The sequence below is a fragment of the Vipera ursinii genome (assembly GCF_947247035.1).
Source record: "Vipera ursinii genome assembly, chromosome: 2".
Classification (NCBI taxonomy): Eukaryota; Metazoa; Chordata; class Lepidosauria; order Squamata; family Viperidae; genus Vipera; species Vipera ursinii.
Genome location: NC_139513.1, coordinates 199,564,950 through 199,587,620, shown reverse-complemented (window position 1 = coordinate 199,587,620; position 22,671 = coordinate 199,564,950). Strand labels below are relative to the sequence as shown.

General features: G+C 40.8%; 1 protein-coding gene across 3 annotated transcripts in view; it reads right to left on the bottom strand.

Moving 5' to 3' along the window:
* The window catches only part of GAK (cyclin G associated kinase), a 90,035-nt gene extending 69,275 nt beyond the window's left edge, over positions 1 to 20,760 (bottom strand). For all 3 annotated transcript variants that reach the window (XM_083353720.1, XM_083353721.1, XM_083353722.1), the window contains exon 1: positions 20,489 to 20,760. In XM_083353720.1, the coding sequence (XP_083209846.1) occupies positions 20,489 to 20,630 (142 nt within the window). In that variant the 5' untranslated portion in view covers positions 20,631 to 20,760. The remainder of the gene's footprint in view (positions 1 to 20,488) is intronic.
* Positions 20,761 to 22,671: the final 1,911 nt, after the last annotated feature.

The window sequence follows — 22,671 nt, the reverse complement described above, 5'->3', positions numbered from 1 at the left end:
AGGTAGCCATTCTTCTGTAAATAATAACCAAGCAGAATCATATTATGCACCTTAGCTTAAAATCTTTTTTTTTAAGGTACAGGTACAGCAAACCAGCCTCTCTCTGTGGCCCTTTGAGTTTCCTAGAATGAGAGGAGCAACTTTATTGAAGGGTTTATTATTTCATGGACTGATGAGATTTATATACTGCCAGTATGGCTGTAGTGGTTGAGGGAATGGACTAGGACAGGGGTAGACAACCACGGCTCTTTTATGACTCATGGACTTCAACTCCCAGAATTCCTGAGTCAGCTATGCTGACTCAGGAATTCTGGGAGTTGAAGTCCATGAGTCATAAAAGAGCAGAGGTTGCCTACCCCTAGACTAGGAATAGGGACAGCCAGGTTGAAATCCATTGTCAGCGAATGAAGCTTATTTGGGGGACTCAGGGCAATCTTTCTTGCTCACCTTCTATGTTTCCTAGGATGATTGTGGTGGGGAAAAAACACGAGGAAGAAGCCCTGTATATGTCAATTAAGATAGTGAATGAAAGGGAGAGTATAAATTTAACAAGTAAATGCTACCATAATCACCAAGGACTTCCAGCAGCCAACGTAATAAAACAAAAAATACTGTACAACAGAGGTCCCCAACCCACTTCCATGGACCGGCACCGGACCACGGCATGCCAGAAACCAGGCCACGCAAACAAGTGAAGCTCCATGTGGGGGATGCAGGCAGCATGAGAAACCATGTCCCTTCTGGTCTGTGGAAAAGTCCCTGGTGCCCAAAAGATTGGGGGCCACTGCTGTACAACACACAAGAATGACCCAACCTGTAAAACACGTACGAAATAACCACCGACAAAACAATCCAACATGTAAATCCAAACATTCTCCAATGTTCTCCAGAAAAGGGTGAAGAGGCCAACTGAAGGTTTTAAGCAACTTACATTCACCACATGATTGCTGAACCGCATGCTTGCATGCTGTGGGCATGCAATCCACAACATGCTGTGCAAACATAGGGCAGTCCTTACGCTGAAAGTCTTTTCACCCTCGTTTTGAAATATGAATGACTAACCAGTTTGTTTTCCAGCACCAACAGCTAGTGTTTGAGGTCCTCTTAGAAGTTCAAGACGACTAAGCCTGGCTCTCCTAATCCTATTCAATGACCCACTACTAGCCATTCTCTGGATGTTGAGAGCATATGCACCATTGTGTGGATAGAATGGCATGCTACATTCACAATAAGGGCTCCATGCAGTAGGAACGTTATTTTCTGCCTCAGGTCAAGTGTGTTGCTTGCTACTGATTTGGCAAAACAACCAGCTCTCAACTTTCCACTGAGAGTCTGCAATTCCTTAAAAGACACACCACAGGCATAACCAGCAGAGGCTGTGATTTCACAAACCTATATATGTTCATGAACAAAGTTGACAAGACCTGCAGGGCCGTTTGTTATTACAGGCGTATACTTTGTGCGCTCAAAAACAATTCAGGTTGTTTAATGGTTGGATGAGAAATAAATTGCTCTCTGTAAAAGATTGTATCTTGTTCAATAGGAAACCCTACGGCATTGAGTCATAGGCATGAGCAGTTCCTTTGCAAGCTGCATGCTAGTCCTCATTACACTGTGCTTCATCTGGAAAACAGCTGCCTTGCTCCTCTACTTTCCATGTATGCATTGCCTATTGCATAAATTAAAACAAATTAATTTTTTTTACTGATTCTATGCTTTTCAGCTGCCTGGATATAGTTTTTAGATAGTGCAGTAGGTTCTAAGGTAGAGCTTAAAGAAGCTTACTCAAGGCTGGAAAAGTAGAAATTGGAAACACCCCATATTTGGGGAAGGGGACAGGTGGCAAGTTAGGGCAGCCCAGCTGAAATCAACTTACCTACTTTTTGTCTTTTCTCTGCCAAAGTTTTTTTAACATGCATTAACATACTATTTTCCTGTATTTATGCCTTGCATTATTTATTCATTGCTTAATGTTGTGTTATCCAATGATTTGGGCGTAAACATCTTCAAGTAAAGGCAGGGGTACAAGCAAAGAGCAAAAGGCAGTAGGACAAATGCATATGTCAGATAGGTGTGTGTGTGTGTGTGTGTGTGTGTGTGTGAGAGAGAGAGAGAGAGAGAGAGAGAGAGAGAGAGAGAGATTTCATATTTCTAAACTGCCCATCTCCCTCAAAGAGGGGCCCTTTGACAGGCTTGTATTTTTAACGTTTTTCTATGTTGAAATGCTCTCCCAGCTATTAGGAGGTCATGTATGGAACAAGCTTTTGCTTCCATTCTATGTACTGGTCTTCTTCCTAATATGAAAGATTTGTAAGAGAGAATTCACAGTAACACAATAAAAAAATGATCCACTTATGACCTCACTTTGAAGCTGCATATGCAGCCATGTTTCTATGGCCCATGTAGCAATTCACAAATGATAACTAAAAGGGCAAGAACAGGCAGCCAACTGAAAGATTTAATATGGATAACAGGACCTGACATGAAGTAAAATAAGACAGGATTTGAGGTACAGTTGTGTGCCTCTGAAGAACATGTAATTGCCAAAAAGCTAAAATTAAAAAGCTTCAGTGAAATTTGAAATGGGAAGAACAAGTTAAGAACATACGATAAAGTGGACTTGAAATGTTGGTTATAATATATCGATGGATCAGTGGGACAATGTACGGTTAAAAGGGCTGAAATTTACATTGTGTTACTTACAATCCAAAAGGGACTGTTTATAAAAATCTTTGGCACGTGACACCAGAGAAATCACCTAGAACAGTGGTGGTGAACCTATGGCACGGGTGCCAGAGGCTGTGGCACCCGCGTCATGCCCCGGAGGTGGCAACTGTCCCTCTTCAACTAGCCGCCTGCTAATTTGCCGAGGTCCCACGTGGCTAAATGCATCCCGGCATGGCTAGTTTCCCTCCCCCCCCATCCCGTCCCTCCTGGCTTCGCATGCTCTCCTTTTCCCAGGCACGACCCACTGCATCGCCTCCTCAGCTGTTGGTCGACCATCCATCTTGGAGGTGGCTTCTTTGAACTGCTGGCGACAGGCTGCAGAGCCCGAGTGTGTGCCTGTCGAGGGGCCGGCAGGCTGTGGCTACTGATGGACACCGTTGGCCCCCATGCGCTCGCTGGCCTCTGTGTGTGGGGGCCGATGGTGTCAGGCAGCAGCTGCCCCACCCTTGCCTTGCTCCATGGCAATGGCACCCCCACCCGACCTCGCCTCACCCCACAGGATGAGTCTCCTGCCTACTGCCCCACCTGCCAGAGACCTCCTGGAGCTCCCCCAACCCTGCCCACCCCCCACAGGTGTCCCTCCCCACGAGCAACATTGAGGTGACCACACCCACCTTGGCCACACCCACCTAATCTTCCATGACCATCACAGCCACACCCACCCAGTGGGCCACGCCAACCTGGCACCCAGCGATAAATAAGTGGGTTTTTGGTTGCAGTTTGGGCACTCGGTCTCTGAAAGGTTCACCACCGACCTAGAATATATAAAAGCATTTCAAGTGTATGTTGGCAATGTAAGCAACATGGAGGGAGACTTTATCATGCTTGGCGGCCATGTAAAACAGCTAAATAATTTTCTATCACATTGCACAGCACTCATGTCAGAAGCATCGAGGTGCTTCAGGACTGAAAGGATTAGCTGGTGACAGCACTGTTGCTCAGGGGAAGGCTCAACTGGGGGCTCTTTTCACATCCCCGGGAGGAGCTAAAGCAGGGGTAGGCAACCTTGGCTCTTTTATGACTCGTGGACTTCAACTCCCAAAATTCCTGAGCCAGCTGGCTCAGGAATTCTGGGAGTTGAAGTCCACGAGTCATAAAAGAGCCAAGGTTGCCTACCCCTGAGCTAGAGCAAAGGCCGGGAGCTCCCCTCGCCCCACGGTAACACTTGGGTCTTGTCAACTCAGCATCCTAACCAAGTGAGCCACCCTGATCCCTGATAATTTTGGATTAAAATACATACTTTAATACAGAGGATTTTAAAGATCATTATTCAACTGAAGCCATAACTTTTATTTTTAGGAATGAGTAAAAAGCCATGGAAGGTTACTTCAATATATGATTACTACGGTCGGATTACTACATACAAAGAGATGGAAAGATATGACACTACCCACTATGAAGGAACAAAGTTGACAGATTTTGCTGAAATGGATACACTGGCATCTTTGATTAGAGAAAAGACATTATCTAAATTTAAAGGTGACTGGAAAGCTCTTGTGGACTTTTTGTATAATAAAAGGGAAAAAAAGTGAACTAATAATTTATGGCTCTGATTAGATTATAGAAAGAATAACTTTAGAGAGATAGGTTAAAATATATTTGTACTTATAACTGCTATGAAGAACGTTGGAAGCCATTTCTTTAGATCGTTTTTCTTCCTTTTCTGGGTTTTCCCCCCAACTTTTTTATGCACTATCTGCTTTTTCTTTGATAACTTTTTCATTTTTCTGCCTTACTTCATATTAGTTTGTATTAGTTTTCGTGTTGTTCAAAACTTTCAATAAAGATCATACTAAAAACAGAACAGGCCAAACCATCTGCTTGCAAGTTCACGGATCAACTGTTCCGCCTTTCCTAAAGAGAATTTATATATTCAAGGCAACGCCTGAATTTATCCTACTACGCCTTCCTTCAAAGACCTCTGCTTGCTAAAGCAAGCAGCCAATTCAGCTTGCCATCTTTTTTTAATAGCACAGAAAATCCTGAACGCAAGCAACAGAACAAATAATCCTAGAGAAACACAGCCTTACCCACTATCCTTGCATTCGTCATATTAGATGTAGATTAGATCATATTCTATACATATTTCTGAGTACTGTGGTATATAGTAACTGAAGAACTTAACAAGAGTAGGGCATTTGCTTTTAGCAGTATTCTCCAGGCCAGTTAAAATTCAGACAATTCAAACGTTAGCTATGACATTATTTCTGAGGGAATAATACCCTTAAGCAAGCCACCCGCAATGCGTATTTGTTCTGCATCTGAGAAATTACCATATTCTTTCAAACTATGACATCAAACACATTCATTCTGAGAGTGAGTATGTTAATACAGAGAATGCGATACCACAAAACTGTGAATGCTACTTGCCATTAAAAGGGAGCATTAACTATATGAAGGTGCACTTCCCATTTTTACAAGTTTGTGCCTAGTGATACAGAAACTTATTTGGTACAGTATTCAAAACACATCCCATATCCCACAAAAGCTTTAACATTTCAACCAGCCTATTCAATAGCCCTTAATAAGCTTCATAACTGATTCTCATGTTTAAAACTAAATTGTAACTTGATAATTAACATGCATTGTAAAAACACTCTTAAAAATATATCCTTCATTATCTGGAAAATATAGACTTCATTATCTCCCATGATAAGTACTGTAGAAGTAAAAAAAACTGGTAAATGACAAGAGTCCTCAACTTACAACAGTTCGTTTAGTGAAGTGACTTATGGCCATTTGTCACCCTTTACAACCGTTACAGCATCCCCAGGGTCACATGATCAAAATTCAGACGCTGGGCAACTGATTCATATTTATGACGGTTGCAGTCTCCCTGAGTCATGTGATCGATCACCTTTTGCAACCTTCTGACAAGCAAAGCCGATGAGGAAGCCGGATTCACCGGGCCACTAACTTAACTGCAGTGATTCACTTAACAAAATGTGGCAAGAAATGGAGCAAATTCACTTAACAAATGTCTCACTTAGCAACAGAGATTCTGGGCCCCGTTGTGGTTTAAAGCCGAGGGCTACTTGTGGTTTATAAGCTCCTCAGAAATATTATCCTGCATTGTGATTCTCTTGCTTAGGGAACAATGCGGTTTTTAAGCACAGCGTGCACATTGTCACACTGATTGGCAGCAGAAGAACTTTGAACTGTCTAGTGTTCATATAATTGACTGTAGTGGTTTTCTGTATTGCAGTAAATATGTGGTTCATTTTACCTAAACCTTTACAGACACACAAGGAATTATATAATAAACAACAATCCATAAAATGTATATGGTTTAGGACTCACAATACAGAGACGTTTAGCATCATTAAATAGGTATCGGCCCTGAACTTCTCTGAAATTGTGATCGGGTCATACATGCATACTACAAACTTACCATAACAAATGTTACACTTCTAGGATTACCAAAGGCCTCATTTGTTTCATCCATCAGGTGAGAATGGGATGGAGAAAAAGAATGCAGTTTCCAATAAAATTTATACCGGCATCTAAAATTTTAGATGCTGTTCCTATACTAACTTAGAGACTCTGGGAAAAAAATTCTAAGGGATATCGCAGGAATCAAAAATGCTTCTTCATGGTAAGTTTCTGCATGCAGGAAACAAAATCAATGCAAAAAATCAGCAGAATCGTATCTCTGCTATGGAAGGCAGTAGGATCTATGGAATAAGCAAATTAAAATTGAAGAATTCCTATCCTCTGCTGAGGATTGATATGTATCTCTTTCAGGACTTTATTTTCCTAAAGCAGATCAAATCCAAATCACAAAACAATAAAAGGTATAACCCTCCCACTTCCCATTACAGTCTGATTCACCTCTTTTCTCAACCCTTTCTTCCGATCAAGTGATTTGTATTTTTCTATGCAGCCTTTCCTGGTTTAGTGCTATTCAAATGTGCCAGACTGTAAGTATAGCCAATGATAGCTTGCTGCTGATAAAGTCTATTGTAGTTTAATATAACTGTAGGAAAGCTACTTTAAGATACTGTGAGCAGGTAATATATGCCATTTAGTAACTAAATGAAGTCTTATTTTGCAGCAAAACGTTATTTACAAGTGAATTACTTCTAGGAACACTGCATTATTCTTCATGATAATTAAAAGGCACTTCAAATGTCAATATTTTGTAGTAGGCTAAGAAGCAGTAGGCATGAGCTTAAATGCACTCCAGAAGATGGTACAGGAAGGCCTGGAGGAACGTTGTCCATAGGGTCGCGATGGGTCGGACACGACTTCGCAGCTAACAACAACAACAACAACAAGCTTAACCTACAGAACACGGAGATACTTGAAACTTTAAAGTAAGGCAGCTAAAATAACATTTCTTATTTATGCTCAGATTCTTTATCTAACAGAACAAAGCAAATTCCAAAACGCAGGTATATTTCTGCTATTTCAAGGTAATACTTTTCAAAAGTCAGGTCTCTGGGAAGCCATGATAAGGGCAAATACACAGAAAGATTGCTTGGGACTACCGCAGGGAGACAGAATGGCAGCTTACGTATTGCAAGAACGCTTAGAAAGAACAATAATGGTGTGTTCAAATATAAAACGTATCATTAAGGCAGAAAAGACACAGAATATAGATCACCCCAGTTCTACAGGCTCATGCAGTGTTCTTTGATTGTAATTCCTTTCTCCAATGATTGCACACCTCCCATGCACTGGAATTTGGGTTAATCAATTTAATACAACATGATGTTTGGCAGCAGCAAATACTGTTTTACAAACAGCATTGTTAATATAGGAAACTCACTGCATAAGATGATGACAGCCACTGCATCATGTAGCACTGACCACAGTGATCATACTCAAGGATTCACCTGGAATCAGATGGTAATTACAGGTAGTCCTCAATTTACGACCACAATTGAGCCAAGTATCTATGTTGCTAAGTGAAAACTTTGTTAAGTGTTTTGCCCCATTTTACGACAGTTGTTAAATTAGTAACACGGTTGTTAAGTGAACCTGGCTTCCCCATTGACTTTGCTTGTCAAAAGGTTGCAAAAGATGATCACATGACCCCGGGACACTGCAACCGCCGTAAATATGAGTCAGTTGCCAAGCGTCTGAATTTTGATCAGGTGACCCATGGGAATGCTGCAACGGTCATTAAGTGTGAAAAAGGTCATAAGTCACTTTTTTTCAGTGCCGTTGTAAGTTTGAAGTCACTAAATGAACCGTTGTAAGTCGAGGACTACCTGTATTCAATTAGCGTTGTCTAATGTTTTGAGGAGTGAACAGAATACCCAACAGAGGGCGACTAAGGCTAGGAAGGCGTCAGCTTATGGCTGGTGGAGGTGATTAAATAAGTTGGTGAATGTGCACCATTAGGGAGATGGATGAGCTGGCCGGAGTAGCCATTGATCAAATGGTTGCTTCACTGAAAGCTGGCATTACTGGGCTGAGGGGAAATAAGGTTGCTCCTTGGCAAGTTGGCTAGAAGGAACCTTAAGGAGAACTTCAGGAATTCCATGGAGGAGGAGGAGGAGGAGGAGGAGGAGGAGGAGGAGGAGGAGGAGGAGGAGGAGGAGGAGGAGGAAAGCGAGATGAAAACAACTGAGACTCTGACCTGATTGTTAACAGAGAGCCGCAACCAGTAAAATGGTGCCGGTGCCAAATGCCTCCATTTTAGAGTTTGAACCCCAGACTGCGGTACTCTTAGCTACAGGTTGGCTACTGGTGAATACCAAACCACTAAGCTATAAGACCGTATTATTTTCATGACCTCATTGGGAATGAACGAGTGAACCTTGCATGCATGAATCATTGACAGAACTAGTTGAGCAGGAGTGAGGTGTTGCTCTGTCCAATTTGGCTTTCAGCCGCTGTGACTTCAAAGGTGGAGGTGGGGCATAACGGCCCTGATGGGCTTTGACTATAACCCTGGGCTGTGTTCCCAAGAGGACCTGGTTGGGAATGTCAGCGTTTGAAGATAAAGGCTGTGCTGGTGTATCACCCATCCTGCCATCTAACAGTAGCCCTTCCCGAATTCCTAGACTTTGTCACAGGCATAGTGGTAAATGTTCTCTGGGAGAAGGCTACTGGGGAGCTTCAATTCTGAGGAAGTGAAGTGAAAATTGGGAAGGCTCAGGAATTCACAGCATCCATGGGCCTGCCCTGTGCAGCTAACAAATCCACACTATTCTTTATTATGGTTAGGTCACCGTCATGCAAATGACTGGCACCTGTGATCTCTACAAAAGGGAGGAAGGGGAGGGGGCTCAGCAGACTAGTTGTCTCAGCCACCTTGTGGATCTGACTGTTTTCCAAAGTTCTAGGGATTTTCCAGTTATATTGCAAGAGTTCAACCATGCATCTCAGAGACTTCTGGAATTCACGAACAGCATTGAACGTAAATGCCTTGGAATTGTCTCTCCTTGCTTGTTGATCCCAGAAGATGAAGCGATGCCTATAGCACCAATAGAGGAGAAGACAATAAGTTTCCCTAAACAGAAGCATGAACTCATCTTCAGGCCAATACTATGGCAACAAGAATAGTAAAGTCCATGTATTTGTTTGCGCTTACTACCTTGGTAGAATATTATAAAGAAGAAAAGTGAAACACGTAGAAAAAATGAGATATATAAAAATTATCACCATAGAAAATACAAGATATACAAAAATTATCACCATAGAAAATACGAGATATACAAAAATTATCACCATGTCAGTTAATACTGTTGGGTAACCTTTAGCATGAATTATGGCCTTACAACGTCTTCCCAGTACTTTAGTTCTGCAGCTGTTATAATGTGAAACCAAGATTGAATGATTGCTTCTATTAACTTGGTTTTATTGCTGAGTCGCTTCTGACTAACAAGTTTCTTTAGTCAGCTCCATAGATTTTCAATTGGGTTAAGGTCTGGGCTATTCCCAGGCCATTCCAGCAGTGATATATGATTATCCTGAAACCACTTTTTGCACATAGCAGCAACATGACATGGAGCTGAATCCTGTTGAAATATAAACGCTTCATTGTCTTGGAAAAGATCATGTGCGGAAGGCTTCAGTTTGGGCTCAAGTATTTCATTAATGTATTTTTGGCCATTTACATTCCCATTAATCACACAAATTCTGCTCACACCTTTTGACGTAATACAACCCCAGATCATAACACTGCCTGGGCATTTCACCGTACATGTAATGCAATCAGGATGCAAATCTTCTCCGATTCTTCTCCTTACTGTTTTATGCCATCACTACCAAACAGGGAGATCTTGGTCTCATCACTCCAAGTAACACCATCCCATTGTTCCTCTGTCCAGGTAATATGGGTTTTAGCCTTTTAGTTTAGTCTTTTCAACCTTTGTTTGAGAGATAAAAGTGGCAGCCGGCGCCGAACAATCCTTGCACTCAACTTCACATTGCATTGCGCCATTTCATCTTGTATACACCCAGATGATTTTCTTCTGTTAAATAGGCACAGTCTCTTAATTCTTCTATCATCACTTGCTGTTGTGCACCTTTTCCTGCCTTTACCAGTGTGGTTTTGTGGTGACTGAATTTTCTTATAGCTCTTCAGAAACTTAGAAATGCCACCTTTGGTTAAGTTTCCACCAATTTTTCTTCTAATTTCTTTATAACTGTAGCCTTGTTCACTTAATAATACTATTTTATATCACTTTCTGGGTGACCAGTCAGCTCCTTGCAACATTACTTTAATTTTATTACGTTTTACAGTTCACTAAATGAAAAAACACAAGAAAACCCAACCAACTTGATATAGCGATCACATAACATACTGACAAATTTCCGCTTCTCAGCTTCAATACATGACATCAATAACTGAACCCTACTGTGATCTGATTGGCTCATTGCCAAAACAAGATGACACCTGATTGGCTCTCTAAACACTTATTGGCTACAATCAGATGAAGGAAAGCTACCTGATTTCAACCTAAGCAAGTTGTGCTTCCTTTTTCTGGTTATTTGGCCATAACTTTTCATAGAATACAGATAATTGAACAAACTTTGTTGCATTACATTCTTGGTTAAATTATCTTTCCATTGATATATACTTTTATGGTACTACTCCAAAAAAGGTAGTGTTATTAGCCATCAAACCTCAAATGTACACTTTTCCCAAAAGGTTTCCACAATTTTGGCCACTACTGTACAAGTCTATGCCCCAACCACCAGTGCTGAAGAGGATGAAATTGACCGGTTCTATGAAGCCCTACAGCACCTTATAGAACTAACACCCAGAAATGATGTCCTTATCATCATGGGGGATTGGAATGCTAAAGTAGGAAGCCAAAAGATAACTGGAATAACAGGCAAGTTTGGCCTTGGAGTACAAAATGAAGCAGGGCACAGGCTGATAGACTTTTGTCAAGAGAATACGATGGTCATAGCAAACACTCTTTTCCAACAACCCAAGAGACGGCTTTACACATGGACATCACCAGACGGTCAACACAGAAATCAGATTGACTATATGCTCTGCAGCCAAAGATGGAGAAGCTCTATACAGTCAGTAAAAACAAGACCAGGAGCTGACTGTGGCTCAGACCATGAGCTTCTTGTTACAAAGTTTAGGCTTAAATTAAAGAAAGAAGGGAAAAGCGCTAGGCCAGTCAGGTATGAATTAAATCATATTCCTGTTGAATATACAGTAGAGGTGACAAATAGATTTAAGGAATTAGATCTGATAGACAGAGTGCCTGAAGAACTATGGACAGAGGTTCGCAACATTGTACAACAGGTAGCAACCAAAACCATCCCAAAGGAAAAGAAATGCAAGAAAGCAAAATGGCTGTCTGAGGAAGCTTTGCAAATAGCTGAGGAAAGGAGGGAAGCGAAAGGCAAGGGAGAAAAAGAAAGATATGCCCAATTGAATGCAGAATTCCAAAGAATAGCTAGAAGAGATAAGAATGCCTTCTTAAATGAACAATGCAAAGAAATAGAAGAAAACAATAGAATAGGGAGGACCAGAGATCTTTTCAAGAAAATTGGAGAGATGAAAGGAACGTTTCATGCAAAAATGGGCATGATAAAGGACCAAAATGGCAGGGACCTAACAGAGGCAGAAGAGATTAAGAAGAGGTGGCAAAATTACACAGAAGAATTATACAAGAATGAGCTTAACGTCCCTGATAATCACAATGAGGTGGTCACTGACCTCGAGCCAGACATCCTAGAATGTGAAGTGAAGTGGGCCTTAGAAAAGCTGAGCAACAACAAAGCTAGTGGAGGTGACAGTATTCCAGCTGAGCTATTCAAAATCTTAAAAGACGATGCAGTAAAAGTACTACACTCAATTTGCCAGCAAATTTGGAAAACTCAACAGTGGCCACAGGATTGGAAAAGATCAGTTTACATTCCAATTCCAAAGAAAGGCAGTGCCAAAGAATGTTCAAACTATCGCACCATTGCACTCATTTCTCATGCTAGTAAAGTTATGCTTAAAATTCTACAAGCTAGACTCCAGCAGTATGTGGATCGAGAACTACCAGAAGTACAGGCAGGATTTCGAAGAGGCAGAGGAACTAGAGATCAAATTGCTAACATACGCTGGATCATGGAGAAAGCTAGAGAGTTCCAGAAAAACATCTACTTCTGCTTCATTGACTATGCTAAAGCCTTTGATTGTGTGGATCATAACAAACTGTGGCAAGTCCTTAAAGAGATGGGCATACCAGACCATCTTATTTGTCTCTTGAGAAATCTATATGCGGGCCAAGAAGCAACAGTGAGAACTGGACACGGAACCACTGATTGGTTCAAAATTGGGAAAGGAGTCCGGCAAGGCTGTATACTGTCGCCTTGCCTATTTAACTTATATGCAGAGCACATCATGAGAAAGGCAGGGCTAGATGAATCAAAATTTGGAATTAAGATTGCCGGAAGAAACATCAACAACCTAAGATATGCAGATGATACCACTCTAATGGCAGAAAGTGAAGAAGAACTAAAGAGCCTGGTGTTGCGGGTGAAGAAGGAGAGTGCAAAACTTGGGTTGAAACTAAACATTAAGAAAACCAAGATCATGGCATCTGGCCCTCTCAATTCCTGGCAAATAGATGGGGAAGAATTGGAGGTAGTGACAGATTTTATTTTCCTTGGCTCCAAGATCACTGCAGATGGGGACTGTAGCCAAGAAATTAAAAGACGCTTGCTCCTTGGGAGGAAAGCCATGGCAAATCTAGACAGCACACTAAAAAGCAGAGACATCACCCTGTCAACAAAAATCCGTATAGTCAAGGCAATGGTCTTCCCAGTTGCAATGTATGGCAGTGAAAGCTGGACCATAAGAAAGGCTGAGCGCCAAAGAATTGAAGCCTTTGAACTATGGTGCTGGAGAAGACTCCTGCGAGTTCCTTGGACTGCAAGGCGATCAAACCGGTCAGTCCTAGAGGAGATCAACCCTGACTGCTCTTTAGAAGGCCAGATCCTGAAGCTAAAACTCAAATACTTTGGCCACCTAATGAGAAGGAAGGACTCACTGGAGAAGAGCCTAATGCTGGGAAAGATTGAGGGCAATAGAAGAAGGGGACGACAGAGAATGAGGTGGCTGGATGGAGTCACTGAAGCAGTAGGCGTGAGCTTAGATGGACTCCAGAAGATGGTAGAGGACAGGAAGGCCTGGAGGAACATTGTCCATAGGGTCGCGATGGGTCGGACACGACTTCGCAACTAACAACAACAACAACAACAACTGTACAAGTTGTTGTTATATGTGGATTTGGAATACGGTACATGTCTTTGGACAACCCAGGCTCCATTGGCCAAGAAACAGAGATGAGCACTGTATCACAGGCTCAGACACGGACACAACTGACATGGAAACATTGATGTTTACCTTTTTACAATTATATGCATATGATATTCCATGTATGTTCTATCCCAGAGTAGGCTAGAGGTGCATAGAAGTTCCTTGCCTAGCGACTGAAGAATGGAAGACACTGGATGACATAAACAAGCTAAAACTGAACCCCAGCAAGAGAAAGATTCCATTTGTTTGGAAACCATTTAGCACAGGGGTCTTCAAACTTGGCCCTTTTATGACTTGTGGACTTCAACCAGCTGGCTGAGGAATTCTGGGAGTTGAAGTCCACAAGTCTTAAAGTTGCCAAGTTTGAAGACCCCTGATTTAGCACAACGTCTTCCCCTTTGTTGGTTCAAAAGGACAGTATGCTAGTTTAAAAGTAAAAAAAAAATGTTGGGGGGGAGTTGAAAATATCCAGTTGCATTTGGGCTATTCTTTCTAGATCTAGAAGGTGGCTACAGTATATTACAGACTTCAATCACATTTAGGCAGAATCTGAAGGTTTTTCCAGCTCTTTTGAAGAAAGAGGAATTTATACCCTAGAGATATGTACCTCTCATAAAGTCATGAATTCTTTAAGAGACCAGCCAGTTATTTGACAACGTACATGTCTGAACTTATTGACAGCAACCCAGAATTTCTGCTTACAGCCAGATTCCAAATGCCAGACTCACTTATAGAAGACACTTCCATGTTTACATGCGGTGCTATTATTTTTTTCTGTCCGTCCACTGTAATTCTTGAAGCACTGCAAGTCATCACCACAAAACTGAAATACCCTATCATTAAGGTATTAATTGGTGCTCCTGACACATCTTAATAATCAGTGTTACATCCTCTGCATGCTGAGCCTCTGTACATTAGCATAGAAATCGTCCTTAAAATCTTAAGATATATTATTTTTAAAAACCTCTATCAGCCAATTTAATACCTCTCTCTCTTAAAACTGTGAAAATTTTAAGGTTTCCTGGGATAAACACACCACCCCCATTCCTCGCAATTTACCACTTTGGAAGAACTTTATAAATCGTAAGGGTAGCATTTCTAACTATCTTAATTCATATTAGAGTCTCAATTATTGTTTTCCCAATGAATTATGGTTTCTTTATAAATAATTTTCAGAAAAGTAGTATGTCAAAGCATATAATTATGCCTACTACAGATGTAATGCAAACCATAATATTTCTCTATCATTCATATAAGTTCTATATCTATTAGCCCTAATAGAGGTTATGGTTATCCATTACTTGCAAGCATTAGGGTTAAAGGCTGATTTGCAAACCATATCTACAGCTAACTTTTTGTCATAACCCAAGGGAAATCCCAAATTGTGACAATTTGCTGGAAAGAAAATGTACAAACAGCAGCTATTAATAAAAGTGTAAGATGTAGTGTATCTGCATTCATTGTATTCATAACACAGTTAACAAGCCATAACTATGATTAACAAAATGTAACATGATTTCACACATGCTGAGCTAAAACAAACTCATTATAGTTTTACGATAGATTGGTTCATATTACACAGTGCTACAAGAAGTAATTCATTTAGGTTTGGCTTAGTCTTTCTTGACTTTTTGACGTGTTTTTTATTATATTTTGTCCCTCAAATTTCCAAGACAAGCAAAACCCAATGGTCACGAGCATCCTAAAGTTGTAGGAGAAAAAAAATGATACACTTCTGGTATACCTCCATGTATTTTAAAAATGCTGAGTCTTCGGAGAAGGGCGGGATATAAATGGAATTAAAATAAAATAAATAAATAAAATAAATGTACAGTCCTCTAAAATATAATCCAATTCATAATAGGTAAAGGTAAAGGTTCCCCCGCACATGCGTGCTAGTCGTTTCCGACTCTAGGGGCCGGTGCTCATCTCCGTTTCAAAGCCGAAGAGCCAGCGCTTGTCCGAGGACGTCTCCGTGGTCATGTGGCCGGCATGACTAGACACCAAAGGTGCACGGAACGCTGTTACCTTCCCACCGTAGTGGTCCCTATTTTTCTACTTGCATTTTTACGTGCTTTCGAACTGCTAGGTTGGCAGAAGCTGGGACGAGTAACAGGCGCTCACTCTGCTACGCGGCACTCAGGATTCGACCCGCCAAACTGCCGACCTTCTGATCGACAGGCTCAGCGTCCTAACCCACTGAGCCACACTCAAATTGAGGAGTAAATTTTTCATACGTTACAGAAGTCGAAGGCAGGATTCTTTTAAAAATTAAAACATTTTTGTATTATCTGTGGCTTGTTTCTGTACACACAAAAAAGCATTTTTCAAGTGGATTGATGATACCATTAAAGCAACAGTGTCTAAAACAAGACTATAGGAGGTTACATTGTTCCACCACACCTAATTTTTATTTACTGTCTTCAAAATTTGTCATTTACATTTACATTTAATTTTTACACATAATAACTCACTACTACTCAATCAATCCACATGTTGAAATATAACCAGATAAATGAATATTACAGTGCCATACAGTAGCACCTGTAGGAACAATATTTGCCTTATGTTCATTCATACATCATGTTAATGTGGTTTAATTTTGTTTTAGTATGTTGTGCCTCCATATGCATTGCGGTTTGTAAATAATGGCAAAGGTTTAGTGTACACCCCAGCCAACTATTTTTTTTTATTCATTAAACATTAAACTTGTTGGAAGACCTGAAATACAGGATTAGGAACAGATCATCACAGAGAAAATCTATCTCGGTGGTTGCCAAGAATTGGCATCAACTTGACAGCATATAATCAATCCATCAATCAATCAATTGTAAAACATGATTAAACATTACTATTCAATATAGTATGTACTATTCAATATGAAGCTTCAAATAAGAAGCTTCCTTATTGTTTTAAATCCATCAGAGGAGGATTAATCTTTCCCCTATCCTGGAATACTGGAAGCAGGAAATTCCTACATAGGACTTCTGAGGAAGCAATGGTGACTGAAGATGGCTCTGCTGAGAACAGAGCTAATCACTGTGACAGGACAAGGAGCTGGCAAACAGATCGGCTCCTTGGAATTCCTCCCCGGATAAAGGAGAGGATCTGGGATTGTCCACATGCACTCCGTACAGTGGGTCCTCACAGGGAGACTAAAAGACAGCAGTCTCTGGTGAGTTTTAAAGTTTTAGAGCTGAGGAAAAGCCATTTTTGCTTGAGCCACAGTTTGGTATCTTCAAAACTACACTGGGTTTGCATACGTGTTTTTTTTTTCTTAATCGCTTCTGGAAATTGCTTGACAGCTTTTTGGATAGTAAGAATTGTCAAAAAGACAAAGTTTCATTACACCAGGTTGAACGAATCTTTAACAAAATAATTTTTATACAAGTTGAAGGACTTTTTTAAAAAAATATTATAGAGTAAAAAAGCAAAAGGGTGATTAGAACACTGATTGGGAAATGTTACAAAGAGGTGGGTTGGTTTTGAAATTACATTTTGAAATAAATTACAAAATAAACTTCCTTGTGTGTTGTTTGAAATTTAATTTAAAAATATGTGAGCATTTAGAAATTAAGTATAAGAAATATTCCCATGGGAAAACATTCTGGATTAGAGAAAAGCATAGGACTAGAGAAGGAACCAAAAAGAATGAAAAATTATAATTAAAAGAGAAGAGAACCACTAGTATAGAAGGGAGAAAAATATTTAAATTTGGGAAACATTTAAGGATATTTGGGAGCAATGCAATCAGAGATTACGTTTAAGATTGCATGCCACTATAAAATGGGTTTAAAAGATTGGATAGAAGAGGATAAATGAATGGTGGATGTGGATTTAAAAATGACAAGCTGTAAGAATATGGAAAAAGATGTCACACTGGATATACAAATGAAACCAGTTGATATCTTCATAACTAAAATGGACACACAAACGGTAAAACACAAGAATGATTTGGACAGTATTCTTCAGCTAGTTATATATTTATCTTTTTTCTTCCTTTTTATTTTTTCCCTCTGCACTTTTTTTCTTTTATTTTAGTTTGTAGGAAACTGTATTTTATTTTTTCCTTAAATTTTTATATCTGTAAAATTCAGTAACAATTATCATTTTCAAAAACAAAACTCCTACATGGGACAGCATTTAAACAGTAAATTAGTATCCTGATGAAAACAGACCACTCTACCAAATAACAGTGCACTCTACCAATAAAGAAAATAAATCAAAGGAGCTTTTGTATTAAGGCATAAAGATCTAAGCCCATTAATGCAAACTTCTTTGTACTGCTTTCAGAATTACACAAATATATGCAGCCAGTTCTGCTATATTTTTCATGGCTAAAATTCATTTCATTTTGAAATATATAACATTCAAGATATGAACATGTCCTAGCTGAGATCACATATTATACTTATATGTGGTTTACTTAACAGTAGTTGAATTCAGATAAATATCTGAAACAAACCCATAAACCATGTTTCACAAATCACAGTAACTTGGTACATACAATATGCTAAGCAAAAACCAATGAATCACCTTATGGGTTAGTTGAGGCTGGACAAAGCACAATTGAACAAAGCTATCGACCAACATATTTCAGATAAAACCTAGATGGGTGTGCATTTCAGCTCTAAGACCTGGATTCTGAAACAATATGATCGTTTGCTGTCTTATTTACTGCCTGGAATAGGCAAATCATGCGGGTCCAATAGCATCCCTGTTTCGTAAGACTCACCTCTCCAGTGACTATGCATTTTCTAATGCCCTAAAAATGTATACAATGGCAATTAAAAATAAAAATATTTTAGTTTTAAAAGCATGGTGGTTGAAAAAATAGTAATTCTGGGGAAAAGAATGCTTGAAAGCTGAAGACCTCACCAAAATAAATACTCAGTGTAAAAACAGAATATTGACACCATTCAACTTTATTCTCTTTCACTTTAGCCCTGGGCAGGGACTGTATCTTTTATCAACAGAGGATTTTCAAAGTCTATATTAATTAAGCCCTGCAGCACAGCATATTTCATAAATATTGTCCGTATCTTCAAATAATTTATGGATGCATATCCCACACACACTACCTTAAAATGTTCAGTGAGACTTGCTCAGTAGGTTGCATAACTGGAGTGAAACAACATATCCATTGAGGGATGGAAGGAAGAAATCAGAACTGGACATATGAGTCACCAAGGCACCTTCCCTTTCAATATATTTAATAGTTAACTTCACCAAACTCCATTAACTTTCTGCTTAAGGATTTTGGCCACATGAAACAATATACTTTCACAGAAAAAGCTTCACAAATCTAGTAAATCTATCCTCAAATGAACAGTAACACTAATAGCACAGGTTAAGCCTTTGAATCCTATCCTGTAGAGTAGACCAAAGAATATTTTAGCCTTTGATGGCAGCTTTTGAATAGCAGAAAGTTAACAGCATAAAGAATCATGAGTGTCACTTTCCCCAAAAGATGGGAGGGAGGAGAAGGGAAATTATAGTCTCTCTGTGTGTGTGTGTGTGTGTGTGTGTGTGTGTGTGTGTGTGTGTGTGTGTGTATATATATATATATATATATATATATATATATATATATATATATATATATATATATATACACATACATACACACACACACACACACACTATTCAGCAAAAAGCAGTATTTCTTGAAACCAAATAATACATTTGTAAGATGTACAACATACAGACCAGCTAGATAGAGATAAAGATAGAGGTTAAAGTGGAAGAATTAAAACTGTTACAAAATCTCTACTAAGTAGATTCATAATTATTCCCAACAAATCTAGAAACAACAGCGCAATACTCTGTGGTAACATGAATTCAACGATGGACAAAATACAAGTACAAATGTTACATTCGCCTCTATCACAGTTTGGGAAAATACATAGCTGATCATTTGTCAGTATTACTCATGTAACACATGTATATATGTTTAGAAACCACAACATGTTACACAATATCATTCCCAGTTCACCAGTAATATATGTTTGAGATGATTCTGAATGTTAGTCCTCTGGAACCAAATATCTTGTTAAATAGCCATACAGATGTAAATATATATGTAAACTCTTGCATGCCAAAACTTCTAGCATCTTGCAAATGCTCCATCTGCTATGACCCCCACTTCTGGGTTGATTCTTCTTTATTGTACTTATTTCATGGGGAGAAATGAGGAAATCTCTTTTCAGAAACATTACCGTAAATATGTCCAGGCAGCACTGTGAGACACAGCAACATTTCTGTTTGTTAAATTTTAGACCTTGAACTGATCTTAAAAGGATCAAATGCATAAAAATCAAATGCATAAAACTGACAACTCTTCAGATAGCTATGGAAAGCAATAGCATCTTCCCAACAATGGAATGTGAAAAATCCTAAATGAAAAAAAAGGTCACTCATATCTGCCAAACCACAATACCTTAACACCAAATCAGTATCAGATAAAGACTATTTGTTATTTTATTTATTCCTGCTCCTTCCCTTTAACCACAGCTTAAGGAAAATTTAACACACTGGCATGTCTCTCTGCCAGGAAGACTCCCTCCCTCCCTCCCATAAATGTCACACTTGTCACACAAGGCTGCTGCTGGCCTTGCTACACCCTTAAAGACCGTTCTTCCGTCTTCCTTTTCTTCCCAAGGTCTCTCGACAAATTTAAGACCTTCCCCAATCGAGGTCTTTTTTCTTTTCCATTTCTATACCATGCCATAGGGATTTATTTGGTACGAAAAGTAATAAAAATGGAAAGTGGGGTAAAAACAATACTGATTTTTTTCTTATATTGGCTGATTAGCATCCTGGCTCATCGGGATGCCTTATGGTATGTTTCCTGGCACTGAAATGGAAAAGGCAAGAACGCAGAAAAAGTCAAGGGGAAAAAAAAAGAGATTGGAGAGGGAAGGAGGAAGAAGGTGAGAGCCGCCTGACCACCGGTTCACGGCGTTCCCACGATCCGGGGACTCGAAGCGCTTCCCAGCCCTCCTACGCCCCCACTCCTGCCCCACACACCTTCGGCGATGACCTTCTTGATCCGCAGCTTCATCTCGCCCATCTCCACCACCTGCCCCACGAAATCGTTTTGGTCCCGGCTGGCGGCCCCTAAGGAGCCGGGCCCGGCCAAGAACTCCAGCGCCGACTGCAAGAGCGACATGGCGGCTCCGCCGGGACTGGGAGGTCGAGCGCCGGCCGGGGGTGGGAGAGCGCCGGCCGAGCCCGGCCGGTTCCGCCTGCCGCCGCCAATTATACCCCTTACTCAGCCGCTCTACTCGCCCGCTCCTCCAGCCCGCACCGCAACCACTTCCGCCAACGTTGTTCGTCAGAGCAGGAAGCCGGGGCCCCGCCCACTTTCTCAGGTCGCTCCGCCTCCCCCGCCGGGCCTTCGCCAAGAGGTAGGTGGAGAGGGGAATGGCTGTCCGGGCGGCACGTCCGGTGCCTTCTCGAAAGTGGCCCCGGAGCCCGCTTGGCTTTCAGTCGAAGGGCAACGTCTGTCAAAGCAAAAACGGCCAGTGTTTGACAACGTCGTTCTTGGACTTTGGCCCTTCCGACAGTCAAGATTTTAAAGGGAGCAGCAGACGTCCCGCTGCTCTTTGCACTTTAGCACGGGCATTGCATTTGGACTCGGAAGCAAGAAATCGATTTTACTTTATATCTGCGTATACTATGCAGATAGATAGATAGATAGGTAGGTAGGTAGGTAGGTAGATAGATAGATAGGTAGGTAGGTAGGTAGATTCTAAAAGATATATTGCATTATATCTCCGCTCACCTTTTAATTTAAGAAAGCTTAATAGTGGGCCCTAGTCCAGTATAGCTCAGTACAGCATTGTCTTGCGTCTATGCCACTCTTTGGCAGGACTGTAGGGCCATAATACCGATTTACCCTTGACATACACACATATACACACACACATATACACGCACATACACACACACATACATGTGTGTGTGTGTGTGTGTGTAGATCTTTGGTCATTCGGGTTTTTTCCCACGTAGAATTGAAGGTATAAGAGCAACGTTTCGACGAAATCTCATCCGTCATCCTCAGGCTGGTGGCTTCAGATATCGTCGAAACGTTGCTCTTATACCTTCAATTCTACGTGGGGAAAAACCCGAATGACCAAAGATCTACATACAAACACCCGCGAAAACCTCAGAAAACAAATATATACACACATATATATACCAAAGATCCACATATATATACATATATACACATACATACACACATATATACATATACACATACATATTTTTTTTTCCTTTTCATGATAATTTAATTAAAAATAAAAAAACAACAACACTTGATCTTTATATTCTAGGTGGGGGGGGGCGTTAAAAAAAAGACCACGACGTGAAAAGCGTTCTGTCTTTGCTCTCATAAAGTACAGGAAGATAATATAATTGTCAAAGTAGGAAAAAGTTTCGGGATTTTCACTTGTCTCCTCTAGGAAACGATTCCTTTCATAAAAAATTGTTTAAAAGCCCCTAGCTAGCGAAACCACGGAGCGCGAAAGATGCCTCCAGTCGGGCCACGCCCACCAAGGGCTCTGACCCGCCCTGCTCAATATTCTAACCCACGCCTTCCTCCTCCTCCCCCGCCCCTCTCTCTTTCCGGTGTGCTGGGCCAGTTCTTATCTCTCCTGCCTGCTGGGTCAGAATGTTCACCGCGCCCGAGTCTGCTTCCGCGACGTTGCTTCGACGCTTGTGACGTCATCACGAGGACTTTCGGCACGCGGAGAACTCTCGCAACTCCTGCCTCGCGGCCTGGTTTCTTCGAAAGGACGGAGGCTCCCGCGCGACGGACATCGGACATAGGACGCACAGTACTTAAACCAGAAAGAACTCAACTTTTCGTCTGTTTTCCTTTTTGCTGCCTGTTAACTTGAGTTCGCCCAACACGCTAGACCAGGGGTCGGCAACCTCGGCTCTTTTATGACTCGTGGACTTCAACTCCCAGAATTCCTGAGCCAGCTATGCTGGCTCAGGAATTCTGGGAGTTGAAGTCCACGAGTCATAAAAGAGCCGAGGTTGCCGACCCCTGCGCTAGACTAAAATAAGGTTTGGCTAGGACAGGAGTAGGCAACCTCGGCTCTTTTAGGACTCATGGACTTCAACTCCCAGAATTCCTGAGTCAGCATAGCTGACTCAGGAATTCTGGGAGTTGAAGTCCATGAGTCCTAAAAGAGCCGAGG